The 23,983-nt window shown below is 48.3% G+C and overlaps 2 protein-coding genes across 10 annotated transcripts in view; one reads left to right on the top strand and one right to left on the bottom strand.

Moving 5' to 3' along the window:
• GLYR1 (glyoxylate reductase 1 homolog) overlaps nucleotides 1-5,982 on the bottom strand; it is a 55,148-nt gene extending 49,166 nt beyond the window's left edge. For 8 of the 9 annotated variants that reach the window (XM_060260969.1, XM_060260974.1, XM_060260971.1 and 5 more), the window contains exon 1: nucleotides 5,731-5,839. In XM_060260969.1, the coding sequence (XP_060116952.1) occupies nucleotides 5,731-5,813 (83 nt within the window). In that variant the 5' untranslated portion in view covers nucleotides 5,814-5,839. Of the gene's footprint in view, nucleotides 1-5,730 lie in introns of all 9 variants that reach the window. The other variant, XM_060260968.1, reaches the window with a different exon arrangement.
• Nucleotides 5,983-6,439: 457 nt separating this feature from the next.
• The window catches only part of UBN1 (ubinuclein 1), a 31,112-nt gene continuing 13,568 nt past the window's right edge, over nucleotides 6,440-23,983 (top strand). The window contains exons 1-9 of the mRNA XM_060260967.1: nucleotides 6,440-6,725; nucleotides 10,625-11,406; nucleotides 13,113-13,199; nucleotides 16,129-16,224; nucleotides 17,412-17,546; nucleotides 18,462-18,565; nucleotides 21,093-21,534; nucleotides 21,752-21,822; nucleotides 23,266-23,395. Coding sequence (XP_060116950.1) covers nucleotides 11,158-11,406; nucleotides 13,113-13,199; nucleotides 16,129-16,224; nucleotides 17,412-17,546; nucleotides 18,462-18,565; nucleotides 21,093-21,534; nucleotides 21,752-21,822; nucleotides 23,266-23,395 — 1,314 coding nt within the window. The 5' untranslated portion in view covers nucleotides 6,440-6,725; nucleotides 10,625-11,157. The remainder of the gene's footprint in view (nucleotides 6,726-10,624; nucleotides 11,407-13,112; nucleotides 13,200-16,128; nucleotides 16,225-17,411; nucleotides 17,547-18,461; nucleotides 18,566-21,092; nucleotides 21,535-21,751; nucleotides 21,823-23,265; nucleotides 23,396-23,983) is intronic.

Here is a 23,983-nt window from a genome sequence, read left to right as displayed (position 1 = left end):
GGGAGCTCTGACTCATAAAAGCTCATATCCTAAAAATCTTGTCAGTCTCTAAGGTGCGACTGGTCTCAAGTCTAGTTGCCTGCGTTTACACATTAAGAGATTTATACCTGCCCCTTCAAAGCTCAGGGCGGTCCTTGAGAATACTTAATAAAACACACAGTAAAATCCAGTCTGCATGGGGAACCAACATCTCTAAAATGCAAGCTGTCAGGCTGCAATACACCAATCTGCAACACGCAAAAAGAGCCATCTGTAATCTGTTCCAAGCCCTCAGAGAAAAGGACTCACAGAATAACGACATCTGAAAGCTAGAACGGACAGGGCCTTCGGAACCAGCACTGAGTGCCCATTCTGGGAACAGAGAATGCTACACAATTGGTGTGAAAGTGCTGTGGGGGAAAACAGCTAGTATGAGCCGAATTGGTGCAAGGGTTCCCATGGAAGCAGTACTCTGTCACTACGTGGGTCCCTGGCTGTGAGAATTTTATGAACAAAAGATGTACCAATCAGCTACAGAAAGGATGAACGATGCCAGACCTCAGGTCAACACAATCACAACCCTTAAGGTCTCTTGTAGAGAAGCACCCTTCTAGATAACAACAGACCACTATGCTATGCTGACAATCCTATGGTGAGCTGTGGACATAACGAAAGGCCTCAGAAAAAGGATTAGTGTGGGTTAACACCAAGGAGCAAAGCAGCAAAAATTTCAGACTTCTTCAGTAACAGAAACGCCAGTGATAGATCTGCCCGTTGATCACTGAAGAGCCAGTGATAGTGAAATACTGAAGTACTTCGACAAGATTGCCAGACACTTAGCAGACTATCAGTCTTGCTAGCACACACTGGTAAAGCCAGGCACTGAAGGCTGGATGTAGCCACTGGTTGGAACAGACCGCTCGGTTCAGCAGACCGGATTAGCTCTATCAAGGCCAGACGCGTTACTTGGCTAAAATGTATCTTCAAACCAAAGCCAACAGTTCTGGAGTGCCAAGCTGATGTTTTTTTTTCAACTTGCTGGCCTGGGAAGTGTAAGACCTTCCACACTTGAGTCACATCAAGGCATACTTGTTCAATAAGCAGATCTAACAGCCCCTCTTGGGTTCTAGGACTGGTTATATTTTCACAGGTTACTGAAGTGGCTGAGCAGAGATGGTCCCCTTGAAAAATGCACAAACCTGCACGGGAGGGATTTATCTATTTATCTTCCTTAACCGTGTAAAATTAACGACTATTCTACACAGGGGTCGTTTTGTAGAAAAATAGGTGGTGGAACTCATCCAGGGATAGTTATGCACCAGCGCCTACTATCTGATGGACAAGGTGGGAAGGAGGAGGTGGAGCTCTCAGAAAGGTTCAGGAGCTGCGCTTCTGTGAGCTCCCGCTGAATCCGAGGCCTGATTCTACAGGACCACACAGCAAAATGTAACTCGGGATTGCTTCCAAAGTTGTACCTATACGTAAAGGCAAGCAAAAGATGACAGACTCACCCAACAGGAGATATATACTCAGCTGCTGACACCCAACTCCCAGAGCTCATGGTCTCCTCCTCAAGTCAAACTCATCTTCAGTAGTTCTAACATTCTGTGACCTTTCTTGAAAAACACAGCTATGAACTGCTACAGCAATCGTGGGAGGCAGGAAAGCAGCAGGTCCTGTCTTCAGCAATGAACTCTGGCCTCCGAGGTAATTTGCTGCTTAATGGCCAGTGGGCCTGCGCTTGAACGAAAACAACTTTTAAGTGACTTCTCAGGCCCAATTAAGAAGCTACTCACAGCCAAGAAATACTTCAGTTAAGGCAAACCAAGACCCACACTACATAGAAAGCAGCACTGGAGAATGTAAAGCAAAGCTTTCTGGCCGAATAACTCAAAGTCCCATTTCAATGGCTATCTGCAGCACAAAGTTGAGGTGGGAGAGAAGAAGGCTGCAGACCAGGTGGTGCCCACTTCTTGTAGCTCCCGCCACAGCTTCATGGCTATACTTGAGTATTTAAAAACAGGGCAAGGAAACAGCGTGTGGCTTTCGTCAGTTGCAGCCATAAACCCTGCCTGTTAAAGAAATTCCATCCTGCAGCAAGCAGACAACCCTTTTAAAATAATTAATCCTGTCTTTACAGTTTGCAACCAGAGGACACTCACAGATAAAAACTGGGCGTCTCTTATCAGAAGGTGCCATTGTGATGCTTATTCCTAGACTGATCACCCTACTGTCAGACATAATAAAAGCGATTAGCTGTTACCATTGTTTACCTAAAGCGTTCTGGATAACTTATCTCACAGAAACACAAGGAGGCGAAGATTTCTACTACACACTGGCTGCCACACTACACTGGATTCACATAAGAACTCAGGGCAGGAAACTGTGCAACTCTTCCACCACTTGTGGAATTTGTATTGCACTGGAGGATGTCCTGCTGCAAAATAAAAGTGCTGCTGTTAACAAGAGATGACAGGGCAACGGACAAATAGCAAACTTTGGCAAACCAGATAACACGTGCTTCCCAGATGCAACCGACCGAAAGATGGTGCCTTGTATTATAACATCCAACCTGTCAAGAAATTGTATTAGCAGCCTAAAACACAAGACCATGAGAAATAAGAGACTATAAAAGACCTAGTGGACAGTCTTATAACTAACTATAGTTGCCTTGTGAGGCCTCAGCTAGACTGGTTGCCTCTCATCACATGCTCAACACGGGTGACAACTGACTCAAGAGTTATTAAAAAAAAATCAAGATTTCAAACAGCTAGGCATAATCTTCATACTCATCACTTTAAGTGTCACGAATCTATATTGAGTACTCACTGATGCTCACAGCAAACAGAAGACAATCTTGAAAGTCCAAATGGGTAGCAGTGTTAGTCTGTCAGTAGCAACAGAAACGAGCAAGAGTCCAGTAGCACCAAAAAAGACCAAAAAAATATCTGTGGCAAGGTATGAACTTTCATGAGTGGCTCCTCACTTCTTCAGGCGTCTTCAACTTATACCCAGAATTAAACTTTCTTGGTCTTAAAGGTGCAACTGGAATCACAATTTGTTCTCTAGATAGACATCAATAGACACATAAAAGAATACCTTATAAAGCTTATCTGTTTTAGTAGCTTAGAAAACCTGTCTTGCGCTCAAGTTATAGTTGACTTAAAAGGAAATCAACAGCTAAGCCATTCTGAGTCCTGCTCACAGTTCCATTCTCACATTAACATTAGCCATTTTTGGAATAAACTCAAAAAGTGAGGTTTGGGTCAATCTGTGGCAATCTAAACAGCAAAGCCACTGTGTAAAGTCAGTAGCGGTTTCTTTGATGCTTGAGAAGCGCCTTGCCTAAACCCTCCACAGCTGGCTACTGCTCAAGTTTTAATGTTCTGGGCTAAAAAAACTAATGCCACTCAAGCTTTTTTATTCTAATGTAAACTTCCATGGATTTAGCTGATGTAAATCCAATCCATGTTATTTGATGGAGTGGGCTTAAGTCCACAACAGCCAGCACTAGAACACACACAAACGCATAAGAAGATCACATCACCTTGATTAATTGTAACACACACAAAAATCACTGTGCACGTGTGCTAAGTGCCACTAAGTCACTTCCAACTTAAGGTGACCCTATATATTAACATAAAAAGCTTTAGAAGAAGCTTTTGCTGACTTCAGCTTGTTCCCTCAGCAGGAGGAGGCAGATCTCCATCTGATCCAGTCGACAAAAGCTGACTCCGGAATGGAAAAAGCCTGCAAATGTCTTCAAGTTGATTTTCATTGCAGGTGAAGAGGAGACAAGAAAAAAAAGAAGAATAAAATAATAATCCACTACTGCTCTGCCTGGAATGATCAACTACAGCTTCTGCAAAAGAGCTCAAACTCCACTCCATAAAAACTTAAGTTGGAATAACAACAAAACACCTTGTTATCACGTTTAGAAGAGATGCCCTAAGACTCTCAGTTCATGAAAACAGATGCAGCCTCTCCTTATCTGGTTACCTCCTTTTTAATCATTATTTAATACAACCGAATACAATAGTAACAAACTCCAAACAAATATATCAGCCTTGGAGAAAAATCAACCCAAAATAGAAAACTTCTAAATAGGTTAAAAAACAAAACAGAGTGAAGTATCAGGTTTATAGTTGCGATAAACATATAGGATAAACACAACTTGGACCTTTACCGACCCCATGTAATTCAAAGTAGGAATCCAGCAACACCTTTATGACCAATCAAGTTTTATTCAGAATGTAAGCTTTCATGTGCATGCAGACTTCTTCAGACAAGGAATGGGGTACAGTGAGCAGAGCTACGTATAGCTGGTGGGCAGTGGTTTAGAATGTAAAGTGCTTGGTGGTGGGAGGCGACCCCAGTCAGTGGTGGGCAGAGGGGCTGATTTCCAAAATCAGAATCCAATGTACCACTTTACATTCTAAACCATCGACCACCAGCTATATGTAGCTCCGCTCACTATATCCCATTCCATGAAGTCTGCATGCATACAAAAACTTACATTCCGAATAAAACTTTGTTGGTCTTCAAGGTGCTACTGGATTCCTACTTTGTTCTACTGCTTCAGGGCAGGGGTGGCCAAACTGTGGCTTGGGAGCCACATGTGGCTCTAGAAGCCCCCATCAACCTGTTGGCCAGCTTGGAGAATGCATTTAAACTTAAAGTTGCTTTCTTTGCACATCTATCTATCATCCCCCGCTGACGTTCATGTTTTGTGGTTCTCAAGCATCTGCCGTTTATTCTATGTGAATCTTACATTATGCAAGTTTGGCCACCCCTGCTTTAGACCAGCATGACTGTGCACCTAGATCTTTCCAACACATACTGTACGGCTCCCGAAGCCCCCACCACCCCATCAGCCAGCTTGGAGAAGGCATTTGTCTCTTTAAATCCCTTCTCCAAGCCGAACCTGCCAGCAGCAGTTTGGAGAACACCTTTAAAGTTGCTTTCTTTTCACCTCTCCTCCCCCCTCCCAACAAATCTATTTCCCTTCCTTCCCTCCCTTAAACCTCTCAAACATCCTGTGACTCTCAAACATCTGATGTTTATTCTGTGTGGCTCTTGTGTTAAGCAAGTTTGGCCACCCTTGATCTATCCCCACGTAATTCAATAAGGGCGACCATATTGTTTAAAAGTCGGTTACCTCCTTTTTAAAGGTTCCCCCCCCCTTCCCTAAATTTCACAGGCCTCTTCCAACCCCCCCCCTCCCCACTTCCCTTTGAAATCAGCCCTCTGCCCACCACTGACTGGGGTCGCCTCCCACCACCAAGCCCCCCCCCCCTCCCAACCAGGGCCTGCTTCTCCTCCGACCTTCGCCTCCCCCGGCTGCCTGGTGGTTTCTCAGGCCCGGCCCCCTCAGGGCAGCTCTACCATCTCCCTCCCTCCCTCCGACGTTCGTGTTTCGCGGCTCTCAAGCATCTGCCGTTTAATTCTACGTGACTCTAAACGTTATGCAAGTCGGGCCACTCCTGCTTTAGCCCAACGCGGCTGCCCGCCTAGATCTGTCCCCGTGGAATTCAGTAAGGGCGGCCATACCGCTTAGAAGTCGACTGCCTTCTTTTTGAGGTCCCTAAATCCCACAGGCCTTGGAAGTGAGCCCTCCCCCCGCCGAGCCAGGGCCTGCTTCTCCTCCCCGCAGGCTTCTCAGGCCCGCCCCCCTCAGGGCAGCTCCAAGAGGGAGCGAGGGCGGCGCCGCCCTTCCCCCGCAACTAGGCCTCGCCCCCCCCCCCGACTCACCACACCAGGTCCCCCAGCCGCAGGTTGACAGGAACAGGAGGCGCGGCAGGAGGAGCAGCAGCAGCCGTCGTCGCCGCCGCCATTTTCCCCGAGCCTGCCGGCACCGTCGTCGCCGTTGCTGCTGCTGCGGACGCCGCCACGCCACGCCCCTCCCCCCCTTCGCTCCCCTCAGCTGCTGCTCCTCCTCAGGCGCAAAGGCTACCGGGAGGCGCGGCCCTCGCGCTGGCTGCCGGACTGCGCGCGCGCACCACCTTCCTCTCTCTCCCCCTCCCCTCCCTTCGCCTCAGCTACCGTGACAGAAAGGAAGGTGAGAGAGGGAGAGGGAGAGAGAACGACGGGGCGCATCTATTGGACAGGGCCACTCGTCGCTCCGCCTCTTGGGGGCACGTGACCCCACGCCCCGCGGCTCTACTACGCTCGTTTTGCTGTGAAGGAGGGGGAAAAGGGAGGAAGGGAGCGCGCGCGTTGATTGGACCGTCCCTCGGCACGTGGGAGAGAAGCGCGAGCGAGCGCGCCGATTGGCCGGCCGCTGGCAGCACGTGACGCGGCGCGCTCCGTCAAGCGAATGCCCTCGCGCTGGGGAGGCCGTCGCGCCAACGGGGGTTGGTTGGTTGGCTTTTTTAACGGTGCCTCAAGACGTTAACGACTTTTCCCCTGAAAAATAAGATTCTGTTACCTCCTCCCCCCCCCCCGCCGCTTTCTTCCCTAGGAGGCAATGAAGCCGACGAGACGCCGCGCCGGATTCGTCGACCCCCGTCACGTGAAAAAGCCGCGGCGGCTCTTCGCGGCTTCCGTCGTCATCGTCACGTGATCAGGGCCGGGCTCCGTCGCGCGCCAACCGCGTCCGGGTTTTTTCCCTCCCATTTGTCCCCCTTCACGTGACGGGGGAGCGCGAGAAAGAGAAAAAGGGAGACTCGGACTCGGCGGCTGTCGGTCAGCGCCCGAGTGTTGGCGGGAAGCGAGCCGGCTCTGTGGAGGGGAAAACCAACGGCTGGGTGAGTGGCGGCCTGGGCTCGGGTAGGGGGCGGCAGGAGGGACAATCCTCCCCCGAAGGCACTGCTGGGTGCCTCCTTCGTAACCAGGGGCAACGGCGGGGCCTGCTGGGCGCAAACACACCGGCTCTGTTCTACCCCCCTCAAACCCCGTCTCCAGTTCCCTTCTAGAGTTGCTAATCCCCAGGTGGGAGCAGGGGATCCTCCGGGTTGGAGACCTTCCCTCTGCTTCAGGGGCATCAGAAAGTGGGGGGAGGGGAGGGAAATGTCACTCCCATAGGGTACAATGGAGAATTGATCTGCGGGTATCTTGGGTTTTGGGGAGGCAGTTTTTTTTGAGGTAGATGCACCGAATTTGCAGCATAGCATCCAGTGCTTCTCCTCAAAGCACTCTCCAAATTCCAAAAGGATTGGACCTGGGGGTCCAATTCTATGAGCCCCCAAAGAAGGTGCCCCTATCCTTCATTATTTCCAATGGAGGGAAGGCATTTAAAAGGTGTGCGGTCTCTTGAAATGTGATGGCTCTTGAAATGTGATGGCCAGAACTCCCTTTGGAGTTCAGTTGTGAGTGTCGCAACTTTGCTCCTGGCTCCACCCCGAAAGTCCCCAGATACTTCTGTAATTGAACTTGGCAACCTTATTCCCTTCCCTCGCACGAGACAGCAAACATCGGATAGGGTCCTCTGACTTTGTCTTCTCTTGCATGGTTTGTAGGGCGGTGGGGTGGAAGACTTTAAGCCAGGGGAGGTCAAACTTGCTTAACACAAGATCCACATAGAAGAAACGTCAGATGTTTGAGAGAAGGAAGGAAGAGAGATGGGGATGGAGAGGTGGAAAGAAAGCAACTTTAACTTCAAGCGCATCCTGCAGGCTGCCAGTTGGTTTGGCTTGGAGAAGTGATTTAAAGAGACAAATGCCTTCTCCCAGTCGGCCAGATGTTTGAGGGAGGGAAGGAAGGAAAATAGATTTTGGGGGGAGGAGAGGTAAAAAGAAAGCAACTTTAAAGGTGTTCTCCAAGCTGCTGCTGGCTGGTTTGGCTTGGAGAAGTGATTTAAAGAGACAAATGCCTTCTCCAAGCCGGCTGATGGGGCGGTGGGGGCTACAAGAGGCGCACAATGTGTGTGGAAGAGCCACATGTGGCGCATGAGCCGCAGTTCGGCCACCCCTGCTTCAAGCCATTAAGAATAATTAGGGTATATGGAGATGAAAGACCTGACTTGGTTTCATGGAGCCTCAGTGTACAGGAGCACTGTGTCTGAGCCAATGGGGGGGTAGAGCCAGCCTCTAGGTGGGACCTGGAGATCCCCCAGAATCGCAGCTCATCTCCAGACTATGGAGATCAGTTGCCCTGGAGGAAACGGATGCTTTGGAGCAGGGGTGGCCAAACTGTGGCTTGGGAGCCACGTGTGCCTCTTTCATACATGTTGCATGGCTCTCGAAGCCTCCACCGCCCTATTGGCCAGCTTGGAGAAGGCATTTCTCTCTTCGGATCGTTTCTCCAAGCCGAGCCAGCGGCGGTTTGAAGAATGCATTTAAAATTAAAGTTGCGTTCTTTTCACCTCTCCTTCCTTCCTTGTCTTGTGGCTCTCAAACATCTGAGCATTCGTGTCTTGCGTCTCTCAAATATCTGATGTTTTTTCTATGGGGCACTTACATTAAGCAAGTTAGACCATCCCTGCTTTGGAGTGTAGACTCTTTGGCACTGGAACCCACTGAGCTCTTGTCCAGCTCCAATTCTCCCAGAGTTTCCCAACTTGGATATGGGAACCCTCCCCTCCCCCAGCATCGGTGGCCAGGAGAGACCTGGAAACCCTTCAGTGGAGCCTCCAGTTGTAGAAGTAGTATACCAGGTCCTTAGGGCAGCCGGGCAGGAGTTCAATGGTGTGTTCTTTTTCATCAGCCTTTAATGGATCTTCTCTTGTGCAGAAATGTTGTACCTATAAGTATCAGTGAGTAGTATTGGGAAGGATTGTGATGTGAGCCTGTCCTGGCGGGTTGGGCAGGATAGAAATCCTGTTAGTAGAATATGAAAAAGTAAAGACTTTTTTGGACAGCATTGTGGTGATCACAGTTGAGGATAGGCTGCTTTACTGAGTTTTGTTAGCGAGACTGGGTTCTGAGATGATAAGAATTCATTTCACATTCTTACAGAGTGCGTTTGTGGGGGAAGAGTCTTTGTGATTATTTGCTGCTTTCTGTATATTACTCCTGCCTTTAACACCAAAGTTCTCAAGCTAGTTAATTTTTTTCAGAAGAGGGCTGCAATTAAAGCAATGTGAAGGGGATGAACTAGCATCAACGAAGGCTGTAGTTGGAGACTGAGAGAGAAAACTGAAACTGGAAGAGAGAAATAGCTGAATTGAGCTTCCATTTTAAAAAGAGGTCTATCTCTCTGCACTGCATGGGGCACACAACAGGAGAGACCACTGGATTAATATCTTGCTTCTAAACTCCCAGAGATTTCGGGCTGAAAGAAAATGTTGGGCCAGTGTTCAGATCCAGTGAGGCAACTTTTAAAAACTTTCATACCTTCAGTATGTGCCATTCAAGCATTCAGATTGTTTCTTTTCATGTTATGTGTTGGTCATTTTTAAAGGGCACAGCCTTGGGGAGTCAGTATTCCTCACTTCTGTGTGGCAGGTAGATTTTAAGGCTGACGTTAGGTTTGAGTGGCTTTCTGGTCTCACTCTGAGCTGCTATAATATGCCTCCTCTCTGCAGCTTTCTTAGGCAATGGATTTCAGACTGACTTTGCTGTGAAATGGTGTTGGGGAAGGAACCTCTCACTAATAGGATTTATAAATTTTTTGTGTGCTTTATATCGGTCCTTATTCTCACAACAACCCAGTGAGGTAGTTTCCCCCATCTGCTATTGTGAGCGCAGATCAAGTATAGAAGAGAGTTTTGAGCTGTTTATCATCACGAATTCTTTTCTCTAAGGCTTTGCACCTGTAGGACGTCTAGATGTTCCATGACTGCTGTTTTTCTGTTACAATTGGTTTCCAAGACTGCTTTGGGCCTTGTGCTTGGAATAGGAGCCTGTGTCTGTTGACTGCACACAGCAGCACTTCGAAATGTTTTCTGTTGTCTGAAGTTAGTGCCTTGGAGCAGGGTTTTGTGGTGTATTTTTGTGGGTGTGAACGCCTTCTTTCCACGCCCTGGCTCTCGTCTTGTTCCATTGGGGTTAATTGCGCTGAAGCCTGTAACCCTAAGGAAATGATGCATACTGATAATGTATTCTCCCAGGTATGATGTTTGTCTCCTTTTTCGTTTTCCATGCCTGGGAAAAACAAGGGGCCTCGTGTTTGCTCTGTTTATTCGGAGCACCCTTGTTCAGAGCAAAGTCCCCCTTGCAAATATTTTGACTGGGTGGGATTCTGCGCCGTAAATCTCTGTTATTAACAGGAGTAAAAGATTCCTTTTGGCTTTTTCTCTAGAGAGTGGAACTTCCGGCATTTCAGCTGTTTCCTCATGGTGTGATGCACAGTTTAAATGATATATAAATTTCTTAAATGAAAGGCCTGCCTGTTATTAAAGCAGCCCTGTGCATCGTTCGTCGCTAGCAACATAGATAAGATTTCTTTTTCTAAATCAAGACCAGAGATTCCTGTGGCCAACTGCACTGGGCAGTACTCAAAAACACCACAATAACAGCATTAATTTTTTTGTTGCTTCCCCTCTTCAACTAATAATGGCAAATGTACTACTCCTGAACATGGAGGTTCCATTCTTGTCTGTGTCGGCTTTTCATAAATACACAGTTACTATTTCTACTTTTGCAGATCAGGGTTTGTTAACTGGAAGACTACAGAGCCATAGTCTGTGTTTGGATGGTGGTGGTGAGGGATGGTGGTGCTTTGTACTGCTTTTCAGTGGCTGGAATTATCTGGTTTTCTTTCCTAGGTAAAAACATGAAGGAGCTCCTTTGGAAGGACATTTCGAGACCTGCGGCCTCCGGGCAGTGAACTGGAATAATTTGAATGCAAAAAGCCATGCATCTGTGCCTAGTGGACGGCCTGAACCAATGCGTTCCAGGTCCTTTACACCATGCTGAGCCCCGGTATGGGAAGTGCTCTAAGGCAAGTTGACGTTACCCAGACTGACCTTTGCGCCCAAGGTCACACAGGAACCAGCTCTATAAAAGCCACTCTATCCAGACAGTTGTTCGGGTTTTGTTTCTTTCCCTGTTTGCTCGGTTTCCCGTACTGCATTAAGGCCGTAACGTTCAAGAGCGTGCTATGGGATTCTTGCTCTTCAACAAAATCAGGGGTCCTTGTGTTTTTAAAATAAAAGAAGGGATCTAGCGCCTGCGTTGATCGCTGCATTTGAAATCCGCCTGCGTGCTTAATGGTGAGCTCTTCAGGACTACGCGTCTGCGCAGCTGTTGGTTAGGCGGATGGCCATGCCGTGAGAGCAGCCGTGACGTCGGTGTAGCCATGACGGAGCCCCACCGGGTTCAGCTCACCTCTCTGCCGGGCCCTCTGAGCACCACCCTGCTGAAGAAAACTCGCCGGGAGGACCTTGCAGGAGCGGAGCCCCCCCAGGAACCCGAACCGGCGGCTGCAGCGGTCCGCATCGCCCTCACCCTTTTTGAGCCGGATCACAAGCGTTGCCCGGAATTCTTTTACCCCGAGCTGCTGAAGAATACACGCGGAAAAGGGAAAACCAGTTCTGCGGGAGAAAAGGTATGTGAGAATTCAGGTGGGACAAGATCCATGTGCCCCAGTTTTCTCCCTCCCTCTTGCCCACCTTGACCCTTTCTGACACCGGACATATGGTCAACCAGGGTTTGATTGGACCTGGATGCGTCTTGACTTTCTTGTACCCAAAGGCTTCCTAGCTGATTTCTGAGACGGAGCCCTGGCTTCTTCACTCCCAGGGCTGAGCGTTCCTGTTCTGATGCACATGCATATTCCATTTGCTAATTTGAAGCCTGTTCCTCTTGCACCTTCTTTCCCACACAGCTCCATCTGGGCTTCCGTTAGAATTTCCTTCCCTGCAGCTCTGGTATTTCTTCTGGCTTATTTCCCTAGCAGCTCTTTCCTTTCATTTCCATTTCTTCACCCCCACTTCCAGCAGCTATCCTTGCTGTTCCCCGTTTGGTCAGGCTGGTAGCAGCGCTGCTTAGTTCTGTTTTCAGACGTGAATTCATTCAACGTGTCCTTGTGTGCTCCACATCACAGCTCTGCCATTCTCAAGAGTACCCATCAGAAAGACCAGCCGTTGCCTCTACGCTCTCGTGTTAGTTTTAAAGCTGGGGCCAGAATTGGAGACCTGTGGGAGCTAGGTTGGTGTTTGCTGCTAAACTGGAATTCCCAAGAGAGCTTTATTATTACTACTTGGTTTGGAGTGCCTCGCTTAACGAGCCCAGCCAGCCTCTGGGTTTATAATCTAGAGATGTGCAGTCAGGTGAGACACATGAATTGAATAAGTGGACAGAGAATGCCCTGGCCCGAGTCGAGGCTAAGTGGACTTCTCTGGAGCCAGAGATTACCAGCAGTTGTTGATCCATGGAGCGTAAGGCTCTCTGGGGAGTATACTGGAAGAGGCAGTCTCGGTATCATTTCAGACACAGAATTCTTTAGTTCTTGTTTCCTGGAACCTAATTTGTGGGGCAGGATCAGAGTGAGGGGCCTTAATGCTCGAGCTCCAACCCACGCCAGTTATGTCATGCTGCAGTGGGAAGTTCTCAGGGGCCGAGCAGCGCAAGGATAAGTCTCATAAGGCTGTCCTGGTGTATAGTACTGAACGGATGAGACCACCTGCTGCCAAAGCGAAGGCATGCCTTGCATTTGCGAAGGCAGGCAAATTCCTTAGGTTTAAACCAGCCCTTCAGAAAGGCGATTAATTAAATCTGGAATGTGAAGAAGAGCTCATTCCTTGAGCAGCCCAGAGTCTCTCAGCCTGTGAACGGCTTCTCGGTGTAATGTTGGAGTCCGGGGGCACCTTTAAGACAACAAAGTTTTATTAGAGATGTGACCTTTTCTGCGCAGGCATGCTTCTGCCGATGAAATGAGATAGAAGAAAACCATTCAAACTTAGAGAGGGAACAGCAAATTAGCATACAACATGATGGAGGTATTTTGAGACAAAACAGGAATGACAAGTTAAGTGTAGAGGTCACTTAACTTGTGTAGAGGTCACTGGAATTAAGGGGGATTTAATTAAGGGGAAACGGTTCGATGGTTTTCTTCCATTTCATTTTTATACGCTGAAGTGGGCGTGCGCCTGAAAGCTACACCTTGAATAAAACTTCGTCTTAAAGGCGCTACAGAACTCTAGCTTCGTTCCGTTGCTTCAGACCACAACACAGCTGCCCACCCGGATTTGGCTTCTCAGCGTGGCACCAAGATGAATTTTGTTCTAATTCGCTTTCCGTTCTCTCACCCAGAAAAAAGACCTTGCTGATCCCTTCAACGATGAGGAAAGAGAGCGGCACAGAGTGGAGGCGCTGGCCAGGAAGTTCGAAGAGAAATACGTACGATTGGTGTTTTTCTTTTAAAATGTCTACTTTGCAAGTGGAGGATTCCATCCTGAAGTTCCCCTGATAACTGTTGTTGAACAATAAAAAAAAGACTCCATGTGTCTTAATGGTGGTATCTTAGTAGGCGCATACCAAGCGCCATGTGTTAGGGCAGCTGAGATCATGATTTTGGTGCGGGGGGAAGTGGTGTGTGTGTCACACCCGCTTGCAGCGATTCCTTCAGCTGTGTTGGCAACTGCTTGCCTCTCGGTTTGTCCGTATCCTGTCTCCAGATTGTCATTAATGGTTTTGCAGAGCAGATCATTTCACAGAGAGATGTCAGGCAAGGAAATCATTTTTTTAATTTGTTTTTTTTTTCATAAAATATAATATATTTTACTTGGAGAAAATCAATCAAAGAATATGCACACCCACACGCACATACGTATGCACAGTATACATTACTGCATTTATGCATAACCATCTTTCAGGAACAAAAACATCAGCATGGATGAAAAATAGACCATCGTTCATGATCATCTGCCTTATCTGTTACATGATTTTTGGCTACATTTTTTCTATCTGCTATAATTACCAAACAGAGCTTACTTTATTGCATAGGAGTTATATATACTCTAAATTTTCACTTCTTTTTAAAACAATATTCTATTTTTCATTACTTCGTATCTGACGTTTCATCATTATGAACATGTGTTCTTTCTTCTCTGGAAGCACTCATATGACCAAGGGAAATATCGCATGACTACGTGAAGCTGCGTTACACTGAATCAGATCCCCGGTCCATGAAGCTCAGTCTAGTCTACTCAGGCTGGCAGCAGCTCTCCAGGGTCTCAGCTACTGCCTGGCCCTTTTAAAACTGGAGATGCTGGGGATAGAACCTGGGATCTTCTGCACGCCGAGCAGATGCTCTGCCGCTGAACCACTGTCCATCCCATATTGTTTCTGACTTTCTTACCTCGCTAGCAACAGTAGCTGATTGCCTCCATGTGAGTGGATGGTGGCATCTCGTAAAATCTGACCTCTGCTTTAAAAAGTTCCGGCGGCGTCATCTGTGATGGTGTTGCAAGAGGAGGGGTTTGCCACTGGGAAGGAGACCCCATGGCTCAGTGGTGGAGCATCTGCTCAGCCTGCAGAAGGCCCCGGGTTCAATCCTCAGTTTAAAGGACCAGGTAGGAGGAGTTGTGAGAGACCTCTGCTTTAGGCTCCGGAGGGCCCTAGCCTGTCTGAATAGACGAGACTCTCTTGCTGGAGCAGTGGTAGGATCTGGTGTAAGGCAGCTTCACAAGTTCATTTGCAGCGATTTCCCCAAAGAGCTTGGGGTGCATAATACTCAAGGTGGTGTCTTTTCCAGTCCTTGCGTTAACCCTGTGAGTGAGGTTAGCCTGAGAGGGAGTATCTTAGCCAAGATCTGTTTAGCAGCATGACTTAAGTTGGGATTTGAATCCCATTCTATCCTGCTCTGGTCCACGCTTCTTCTAGCCTGATAGATACAATCCTAGAGTTGGAAGGGACGTTCTGGATCACCTTGTCCAACCCCCTGCACAATACAGGAGCTTAACAAATGCTTCCCCACACATCCCCAGTGACCCCTGTTCCATGCCCAGAAGATAGTAAAAATCTCCAGAATCCTTGGCCAAACTGGCTGGGAGGAAAATTGCTGCCTGGCCCGGAAGTGGCAATTGGAAAGGGCCATGATCACTAAGTACTGATGCGACCCTTTCCTGCCCTCCTTCTCATGATCTGCCTAATTCACAGGATCAGCATCGCTGCCAGGTGGCCATCTAGCCTCTGTTGAAAAACCTCCAAGGAAGGAGAGCCCACCACCTCCCGAGAAGGAAGCCTGTTCCACTGAGGAAGCACTCTAAACTCACAGATACCTCCCCCTAAATTCACAGGATCCTCATTGCTGTCAGGTGGCCATCTAGCCTTTGTTTCAAAACCTCCAAGGAAGGAGAGCCCACCACCTCCCGAGGAGGAAGCCTGTTCCACTGAGGAACCGCTCTAAACTCACAAATACCTCCCCCTAAATTCACAGGATCCTCATTGCTATCAGGTGGCCATCTAGCCTCTGTTTCAAAACCTCCAAGGAAGGAGAGCCCACCACCTCCCGAGGAAGCCTGTTCCACTGAGGAACCGCTTTGTCAGGAAGCTCTTCCTAACGTTTAGCCGGAAACTCTTTTGATTTAATTTCAATCCATTGTTTCTGGTCCTACCTTCTGGGATAGTTCGCAGCGCCCTGGTTTAGCATAGAGAGAACGATGGCTCAGCGTTGGTGCAGGAGGGCAGTGCCCTGGGATCTGACTCAATGTTTGTGGAGGTATTCTAACCAGAGTTACAACTTTCTAAGCTCCTTGTGAAGAATTTTTCTGAGCCCCGCATGTAACAACCTGAAAGCCAATTTGGTGTAGTGGTTAAGTGCGTGGACTCTGATCTGGGAAAACTGGGTTTGAGTCCCTGCTTCTTCTCTACATGCAGCCAGATGTGCACCCTTGAGTCAGTCACAGTTCTCCCAGAACCGTCCTCTCAAGAGCTGTTCTTTCGGAGCTCTCTCAGCCCCACCTGCCTCACAGCGTGTCTGTTGTGGGGGCAGGAAGGGAAGGAGTGAAAGGCAGGGTATAAATCCAGTCTCCTCCTCCGTCATCTTTTTCCTGTCTTCACTGGGCTAAGAAAAGTGTTATTGTGCTAAAGATTACAATGCACGTAACTCTGTAAACTGAAATCAACTTCCTGCTCCACGTTTGAAGCGGAGGGATAGGCCAGAAAAGGTTTGGGTGGGTGATGTTATTGCAGAACTCCCATTTTGGGCACACGCAGCAGTCTCGGGCACCATTCCGTGGTCTAGGTAGAAACCCGTTTAACAGTGGAGTGAATTCTAGCTTTGTTCTGCGCAGCACCCACTAAAGGCTGGCCTGTCTCGTTCCAGGGCGGGAAGAAGCGCAGGAAAGACCGCATTCAGGACCTAATCGACATGGGCTACGGCTACGATGAATCCGACTCCTTCATCGACAACTCCGAAGCCGTGAGTAGCGAGCGGGGGCCTCAGGCTTCCAACAGCAAAGCTCATCCCCCCACCCGCTCCGTGCAAGTCAGGACTTTTTTTTTGTAGAAAAGCCTGGCAGGAACTCATTTGTATATTAGGCCGCACCTGTGATGCCAAACCAGCCAGAACTGCGTGCTTGTGTGTTCCTGGCTCAAAAAAAAAGCCCTGGTGCAAATGATGGGACTCTCTGCTCTAGCAGCAGTGGGAGTTGCAGGTAGGGGAGACATCCACTGGCTTTCCGGTCAGTTTGTTTGCTGTGCAGAATCTACTTGGACCTTGGTTTTGGGCGGGCTGAAATTGCAGCTTGCCTCCTGCCACAAGCTAGTGGAACCCAGCGCCTGCAGGAAGGAAATTTCAGCGTTTGCTTAGAGCTCATTCTTTATCTTTGCACTGCAACAGTCATGTGCCTGGATGTAAAAAAAATAGGTACAGGAGCTGTTGCAGCAGAATTGGAAGAGGGATGGGGTGAGGGTCGGCACTCAACTCAGGGACTCTGGGGTCCTGTTAGGAGAGTCGAGAGAAGGATCGCTCAGGTTCTTTGTGGCACAATGCAACGTACGTGTAAGAACCAGGCATTCACTGATGAACATATGAAGCTGCCTTATACTGAATCAGACCTTTGGTCCATCAAAGTCAGTATTGTCTTCTCAGACTGGCAGCGGCTCTCCAGGGTCTCAAGCTGAGGTTTTTTCACACCTATTTGCCTGGACCCTTTTTTGGAGATGCCAGGGATTGAACCTGGGACCTTCTGCTTCCCAAGCAGATGCTCTGCCACTGAGCCACCGTCCCTCCCCTTGCTGCAAGCAATTTCGGGCCTGTCCTTTTGGTTTTGCTGAGCCTCTGCACCCAGAGAAACATTGCAAGAGCATCATCTCTCTCTTTCAGTTTGGTGTAGAGGTTAAGTGTGCGGACTTTTATCTGGGAGAACCGGGTTTGATTCCCCATTCCTCCACTTGCAGCTGCTGGAATGGCCTTGGGTCAGCCTTGGGTCTTGCAGAGGTTGTCCTTGAAAGGGCAGCTGCTGTGAGAGCCCTCTCAGCCCCACCCACTTCACAGGGTGTCTGTTGTGGGAGAAGAAGATAAAGGCGATTGTAAGCCGCTCTGAGACCCTGATTTAGAGAGAAGGGCGGGGTATAAATCTGCAGTCTTCTTCTTCTCACCCCCAGTACGATGAGCTCGTTCCGGCCTCTCTAACGACCAAGTATGGTGGGTTTTACATCAACTCCGGGACCCTGCAGTTCCGACAGGCTTCGGAATCCGAGGATGACTATATTAAAGAGAAAAAGAAGAAGTCGCCGAAGGTTTGGGATTCGGTTTTCTCTGCATGCTCCCGGCCCTACTTTCTTACTAACCAATTCTCTGTGAGGCTTTTTAACAGCCCATTTGGAAAGTGTCTGACCCTGAGAAGGGAATGGGGAGAGCAGGATATAGAACACCAAATAAATGAAGCTCGCAGTCCGACCCTGGACGCATTTGCCCAGGAGCAAAGTCTGCCGTGTTCAGCAGGGCTCTACTGTTCAGCATGTTGGCATGAAAAAAACCAGGGTTTCCGTTTGATTACTTGGGAATCTGACCCACTGACTCCAGGTAAACATGCCTGAGATTGGACTGCAGATAGACAAGCAGCCCTCTTTAAACGGACAGGGAGAAGGCAAAGTAAATACAGGCAAAGGGCACAGTTTTCTGTAGAAAAGTTTATCAGCATCCTCTGAACAGATCAGGAAGTAGAGGTTTGGTGCTTACGGTAGCCCAGCTGGCCCTCTTTCATGGTGGTTTACAAAATCAAAACTGGAGGGCAGCCACTCCTTAATCACTCACTTTCCTCATCAAATTCTATATTTGAGGACTTGCGATATGGGAGGATTTTGTTTCGTTCATCTGCCCTTCATGCCAAGATTTGTTGTAGTCAAAAAGGGCCTTTTTGGGTGTCCTGTTGTGAAAGTTAGTATCTTAATAACATAATAATTCTACATTGGGGATGGCCAAACCTGCTTAATGTAAGAGCCACACAGAATGAATAAATAAATGATTTAAACAGATAAATGCCTTCTCCAAGCTGGCCAGTAGGGCAGTGGGGGCTTGGAGAACCATATAATATGTGTGAAAGAGCCACATGTGGCTCCCGAGGCGCAGTTTGGCCACCCCTGTATACACAAATAGCCTTTCAGGCCTCTGCTGGCCATCCATGTAATTCCTTGCATTTCTCGAATTCACAGAAACGGAAGTTAAAAGAAGGGGGCGAGAAGATGAAGAAGAAGAAGAAAGATGACTCTTACGACAAGGAAAAGAAATCTAAAAAATCCAAGTTCTCCAAGACCGGGTAAAGGGCTGCCATTTTGTACAAAAGTAGATGTTTTAGCAGTAGTTATAGCATCCATCTTCCGGCTGGGACGGATACAGGTTTTTTTTTAAGACATAAGGAGAAGAGGAGGTTTGACTGGCAGGTGGGTAGGTGAGCAGAAATTCCTTTTTGTAGCCAGGAAATCTGCTGAGAGCCTTGGGGCTCTTCCGCATTCTCATTTTCCTTGCTTGTGTGTCACTATTGCTTCAGGGGAGGGGGGATGTTTCCATACATGTCTCGGGCCTTGTGGTCAGTTTGATATTACATCGCTCTGTTCTCTGCGTAAAAACTGCGGGTTACGTACAGCAATGCAATATCAAATCGACCACTAGAGGGAGAAGAACATGTTTATGTTAGATACACAGCAATGTAATATCGAATGAGAATGCGGACGAGCCCCTAGACTGCGCTAAGCAGATTTTCTGGCTACAAAAAGCATCTGAGCTTCTCTTCACCCACTTCAACTGCCCGTCAGACTTGCTCTTCTCCTTGATCTCTACCAAGTGGCGTAGCTGGCAGGAAAACCGCGGGAGGAAGGGAGATGGGAGCGTTTCACGTGATGCAGAAAGGAATGCCATCCCTAATATATGAGGTGGTGAGAAGCCGAAACCAGTTCAGATGTTTCAGCAGCCTTTTTTCCTTTTGCAAGGATCCCCTCGCACCAACGATTTGCTTGTGTGGTCTGCATTGCGCGTCCAGTGAGGACATATGGAAGGCGACAGCAAGTCTTCCCTGAGGAATAAAATGTGTTGGTTTTCTTTCTCAAATTACGGAAGCAGCCATTTTGGGTTTTTCGTGCGTCCTTTCCTTAAGCGGTTGATGCAGATGTGAAAGAAGGCAGCAGAAATATTCCATGGAGTCTGCTCTCTTTTGATTAACTTGAGAAATCTTTACTTGTGCTGTCTCCCAAGTAGATAAGCGATCTCTGTTGCTTTGTAGGCAGTCCACTTGCTCAGCTTTCATTATCCACACGGGCCAGCCAGTTTGCTATTAAAAGAATTTCTCAAAAGTTTGGAATGATGAAAGTGCTATACCAAATTTAGGCTTAGGAGATGGACAGTTAGATTTGAACTCAGTAGCATCTTAGAGACCGACAAGAACTTTTCAGGTATGAGCTTTTGAGAATCAAGGCACCCTTTGCTGGGACTTTTTTAGATCCAGGTGGGCAGCCATGTGGGGTCTGAAGCACTAAAACAAAGTAGGAGTCCAGAAGCATCTTTAGGTTTTATTCAGAATGTAAGCTTTCGTTGCATGCAGACATTGGAATGGGGTACAGCAAGCAGAGCTACTTATAGCTGGTGGGCCGTGGCTTAGAGTGAACAGAATGGAGAGGGAAATTGCTGAATTACAAATTATTATGAAATTTGGAACAAACACCTCCCCAGGACTGAACAGGGATATTGGGTTTTTGTCTCATTACTTACGCTAAACCCACTCTCTCCAAGTATAGCTATATATCCACGGTATTCCAATGTATTTCTCTGTTAAAATAGTGTATCGGGATAATGTTTTTTGCATTGACATACTCAAATAAGGGTTATTGGCTGTTTATTTCATTATATATTCTAAACCTATCTTCCACTATATTTTGATGTATTCTTTTTGTTTTTACGGTAAACTGGAATGATGTTTATATATGCTACATGTTAAAAAGTAAATCGGGTGGACAGGAAAAACCTCTGAGAAAGAAATGTCATTTTAACCCAGACCTGCTAGCAATATAATAATTAACAGACATTTATTACCTCATTCTCCCATTCTGACATGTTACTCTTTTACTGCTATACAGATGAAATGTTCTTTCAATTTCTTAACTTTGCCATTGGATTCTAACTTTGCATTCTAAACCATGGCCTACCAGCTATAAGTAGCTCTGCTCACTGTGCCCCATTCCATTGTCTGATGAAGTCTGCATGCATACAAATGTTTGTTGTTGTTGTTGTTCAGTTGCACAGTCGAGTCTGACTCTTTGTGACCCCATGGACAGAGTCACGCCAGGCCCTCCTGTCTTCCACCATCCTATTGTTCATCGCAGCATTGGACTGTTCTTTCACCATCAGACACATCCACAACTGAGCGTCCTTTCAGCTTTGGCCCAACTGCTTCACTCTTTCTGTGGTTACTTGGACTTGCCCTCCGCTCTTCCCCAGTAGCATATTGGGCACCTTGTGACCTGAGGGGCTCATCTTCCAGCGCCATATCTTTTAGCCTTTTGTTACTGTCCATGGGGTTTTCTTGGCAAGGATACTGTACTGGTTTGCCATTTCCTTCCCCAGTGGATCACATTTTGTCTGGGTTCTCAGCTGTGGCCTATCCATCTTGGGTGGCCCTGGTCTTAAAGATGCTACTGGACTCCTACTTTGCACGGTCGCTTTGCTTAGCAGATTAGCACAGCTGCTCTCTGGAAGTAGTCTAAGAGCTGAGCAAACAAGGAACTGAGAATCTCGCTTTGCTTTCGGCCCATTCTCTTCCCTGCAGGCGTCCTAATGCCATGTTGTCTTTACAGTTTCACAGCCCTGAACGCAAGCAAAGAGAAGAAGAAGAAGAAATATTCAGGGGCTCTAAGCGTCAAGGAGATGTTAAAGAAATTCCAAAAAGAGAAAGAAACCCAGGACGAGAGGGACGAGGAACCAAACGTGGCCGTCCCAGCTCTGGCCGAAGCCCCGGCCCCGCGGGAGGCAGAGACCGTGCCTGACCCCCTCCTCTCTCTCTTTGGCCATCCCAGCGACAATGAGCTGCTCCAGGCGGCCAGCGCCATGGACTCCCTGACCGATCTGGACCTGGAGCAGCTTCTCAACGAGTCCCCGGAGGAGAGCCCTTTCCAGGACATGGTGGAGGACGGGAGCGACCCCCTCGGGGTGACCCTGGAGGCAGAAGTCAAGCAACCCCTCGCCCTCCCCGAGGGCCTGCCGGGGCCTCTGGAGAAGCGCATCGAGGAGCTGATGCAGGTAACCCCAGATTCCAGTGCTGGGGTCCCCAACTTTGTCCAGCCAGTGGGCGCCTTTGGAATTCTGGCACAAGGCGGTGGGGATGACCCCCGTTTCTTATAGTTCTGAATGACATCAGTGCCGTACCAGAATTAGGCCTAGAAGATGAACGTCTCCCCCTCCTGCCTTTGTATCCCTGCCAGTTGCTGATGATTCTGTGTCCTCTCTTACGGTCCAGGCCGCCAGGGCTGCACAAGGCGAAGGGAAGCACAAGTTCTTCACCCCGGACATCAACAACATCTTGTTAGAGTAAGTTCTCTTTCCTTTTTTTTTCCCTTTCATTTTGTAGATTATAACAATTTATTCACTTAGTTTGCTGCTCAGAAAGCCATGCTTTTAATAGTAAGAACATAAAGAGAAGCCATGTTGGGTCAGGCCAATGACCCATCCAGTCCAACACTCTGTGTCACATAAGAACATAAGAGAAGCCATGTTGGATCAGGCCAGTGGCCCATCCAGTCCAACACTCTGTGTCACATAAGAACATAAGAGAAGCCATGTTGGATCAGGCCAGTGGCCCATCCAGTACAACACTCCATGTCACATAAGAACATAAGAGAAGCCATGTTGGATCAGGCCAATGGCCCATCCAGTCCACCACTCTGTGTCACATAAGAACATAAGAGAAGCCATGTTGGATCAGGCCAATGGCCCATCCAGTACAACACTCCATGTCACATAAGAACATAAGAGAAGCCATGTTGGATCAGGCCAATGGCCCATCCAGTCCACCACTCCGTGTCACATAAGAACATAAGAGAAGCCATGTTGGATCAGGCCAATGGCCCATCCAGTCCAACACTCCATGTCACATAAGAACATAAGAGAAGCCATGTTGGATCAGGCCAATGGCCCATCCAGTCCAACACTCCATGTCACATAAGAACATAAGAGAAGCCATGTTGGATCAGGCCAATGGCCCATCCAGTCCACCACTCTGTGTCACATAAGAACATAAGAGAAGCCATGTTGGATCAGGCCAGTGGCCCATCCAGTCCAACACTCCGTGTCACATAAGAACATAAGAGAAGCCATGTTGGATCAGGCCAGTGGCCCATCCAGTCCAACACTCCATGTCACTTAAGAACAGAAGAGAAGCCATGTTGGATCAGGCCAATGGCCCATCCAGTCCAACACTCTGTGTCACATAAGAAGATAAGAGAAGCCATGTTGGATCAGGCCAATGGCCCATCCAGTCCAACACTCCATGTCACATAAGAGAAGCCATGTTGGATCAGGCCAATGGCCCATCCAGTCCGACACTCTGTGTCACATAAGAAGATAAGAGAAGCCATGTTGGATCAGGCAAATGGCCCATCCAGTCCGACACTCCGTGTCACATAAGAAGATAAGAGAAGCCATGTTGGATCAGGCCAATGGCCCATCCAGTCCGACACTCCGTGTCACATAAGAACATAAGAGAAGCCATGATGGATCAGGCCAATGGCTTCTTTGGGGCCTGCAGGCCTCACTAGGCCCAGGATTGTGACAGTTCTTCTGTGCAGAACTCAAGTTCATTGGAATGATTTTCACAGTAGCCGGAGAGAAGCCAGCGCAGGCACAATTTTGTCTTCTGGGCCGTCAAAACACTTTTCAGTATCTTTGTTGTGGATTTGCTCGTGCTAGCGCAGAAGGGCCTGGGGGAGGCGGGGAAATCCATGCTAAAAACGTCTTCCCTTCTTTCACTTTCAGCATTGAGCTGCAAACCCAGGAACTGAGCAGCCAGGTCCGGTCGGGAGTGTACGCTCACCTGGCCTCCTTCCTTCCCTGCAGCAAAGAGACCCTCGTCAAACGGGCCCGCAGGCTCTACCTCTACGAGCAGGTGGGGATTGCAGAAGTGCCGCGCCATCGAGTGGCACAAAGGAGACCAGCCATGGACAAAGAAATATTTTGAGGGGGGTTGCCAATCCCCATGTGGGGGCAGGGGATCCCCTGGTTTGGAGGCCCTCCCCCCGCTTCAGGGTCATCAGAAAGCCGGGGGAGGGGAGGGAAATGTCTTCTGGGAACTCTGTTATTCCCTATGGAGATTTTCTCTCTCTCTCTCTCTCTCTCTCTCTCTCTCTCTCGGCTTGACTTCGCAAACGAAGATTTAAGAAGGGTGCAGTAGTCCACGTCTGCTGCAGGCTCGCTATGGAGATTTACTCCCATAGAAAATCATGGAGAATTGATCTGCTGGTATCTGGGGCTCGGGGGGGGCTGTTTTTTGGGGCAGAGGCACCAAATTTTCAGTATAGCATCTAGTGCCTCTCCCCAAAATACCCCCCAAGTTTCTAAAAGATTGGACCAGGGGGTCCAATTCTATGAGCCGCAAAAGAAGGTGCCTCTATCCTTCATGATTTCCTATGGAAGGAAGGAATTGAAAAGGTGTGCCGTCCCTTTAAATGTGATGGCCAGCACTCCCTTTGGAGTT

Source organism: Heteronotia binoei, chromosome 20 (assembly GCF_032191835.1).
Source record: "Heteronotia binoei isolate CCM8104 ecotype False Entrance Well chromosome 20, APGP_CSIRO_Hbin_v1, whole genome shotgun sequence".
In the NCBI taxonomy this organism is placed as follows: Eukaryota; Metazoa; Chordata; class Lepidosauria; order Squamata; family Gekkonidae; genus Heteronotia; species Heteronotia binoei.
This window is presented reverse-complemented; position numbering and strand designations above follow the sequence as displayed.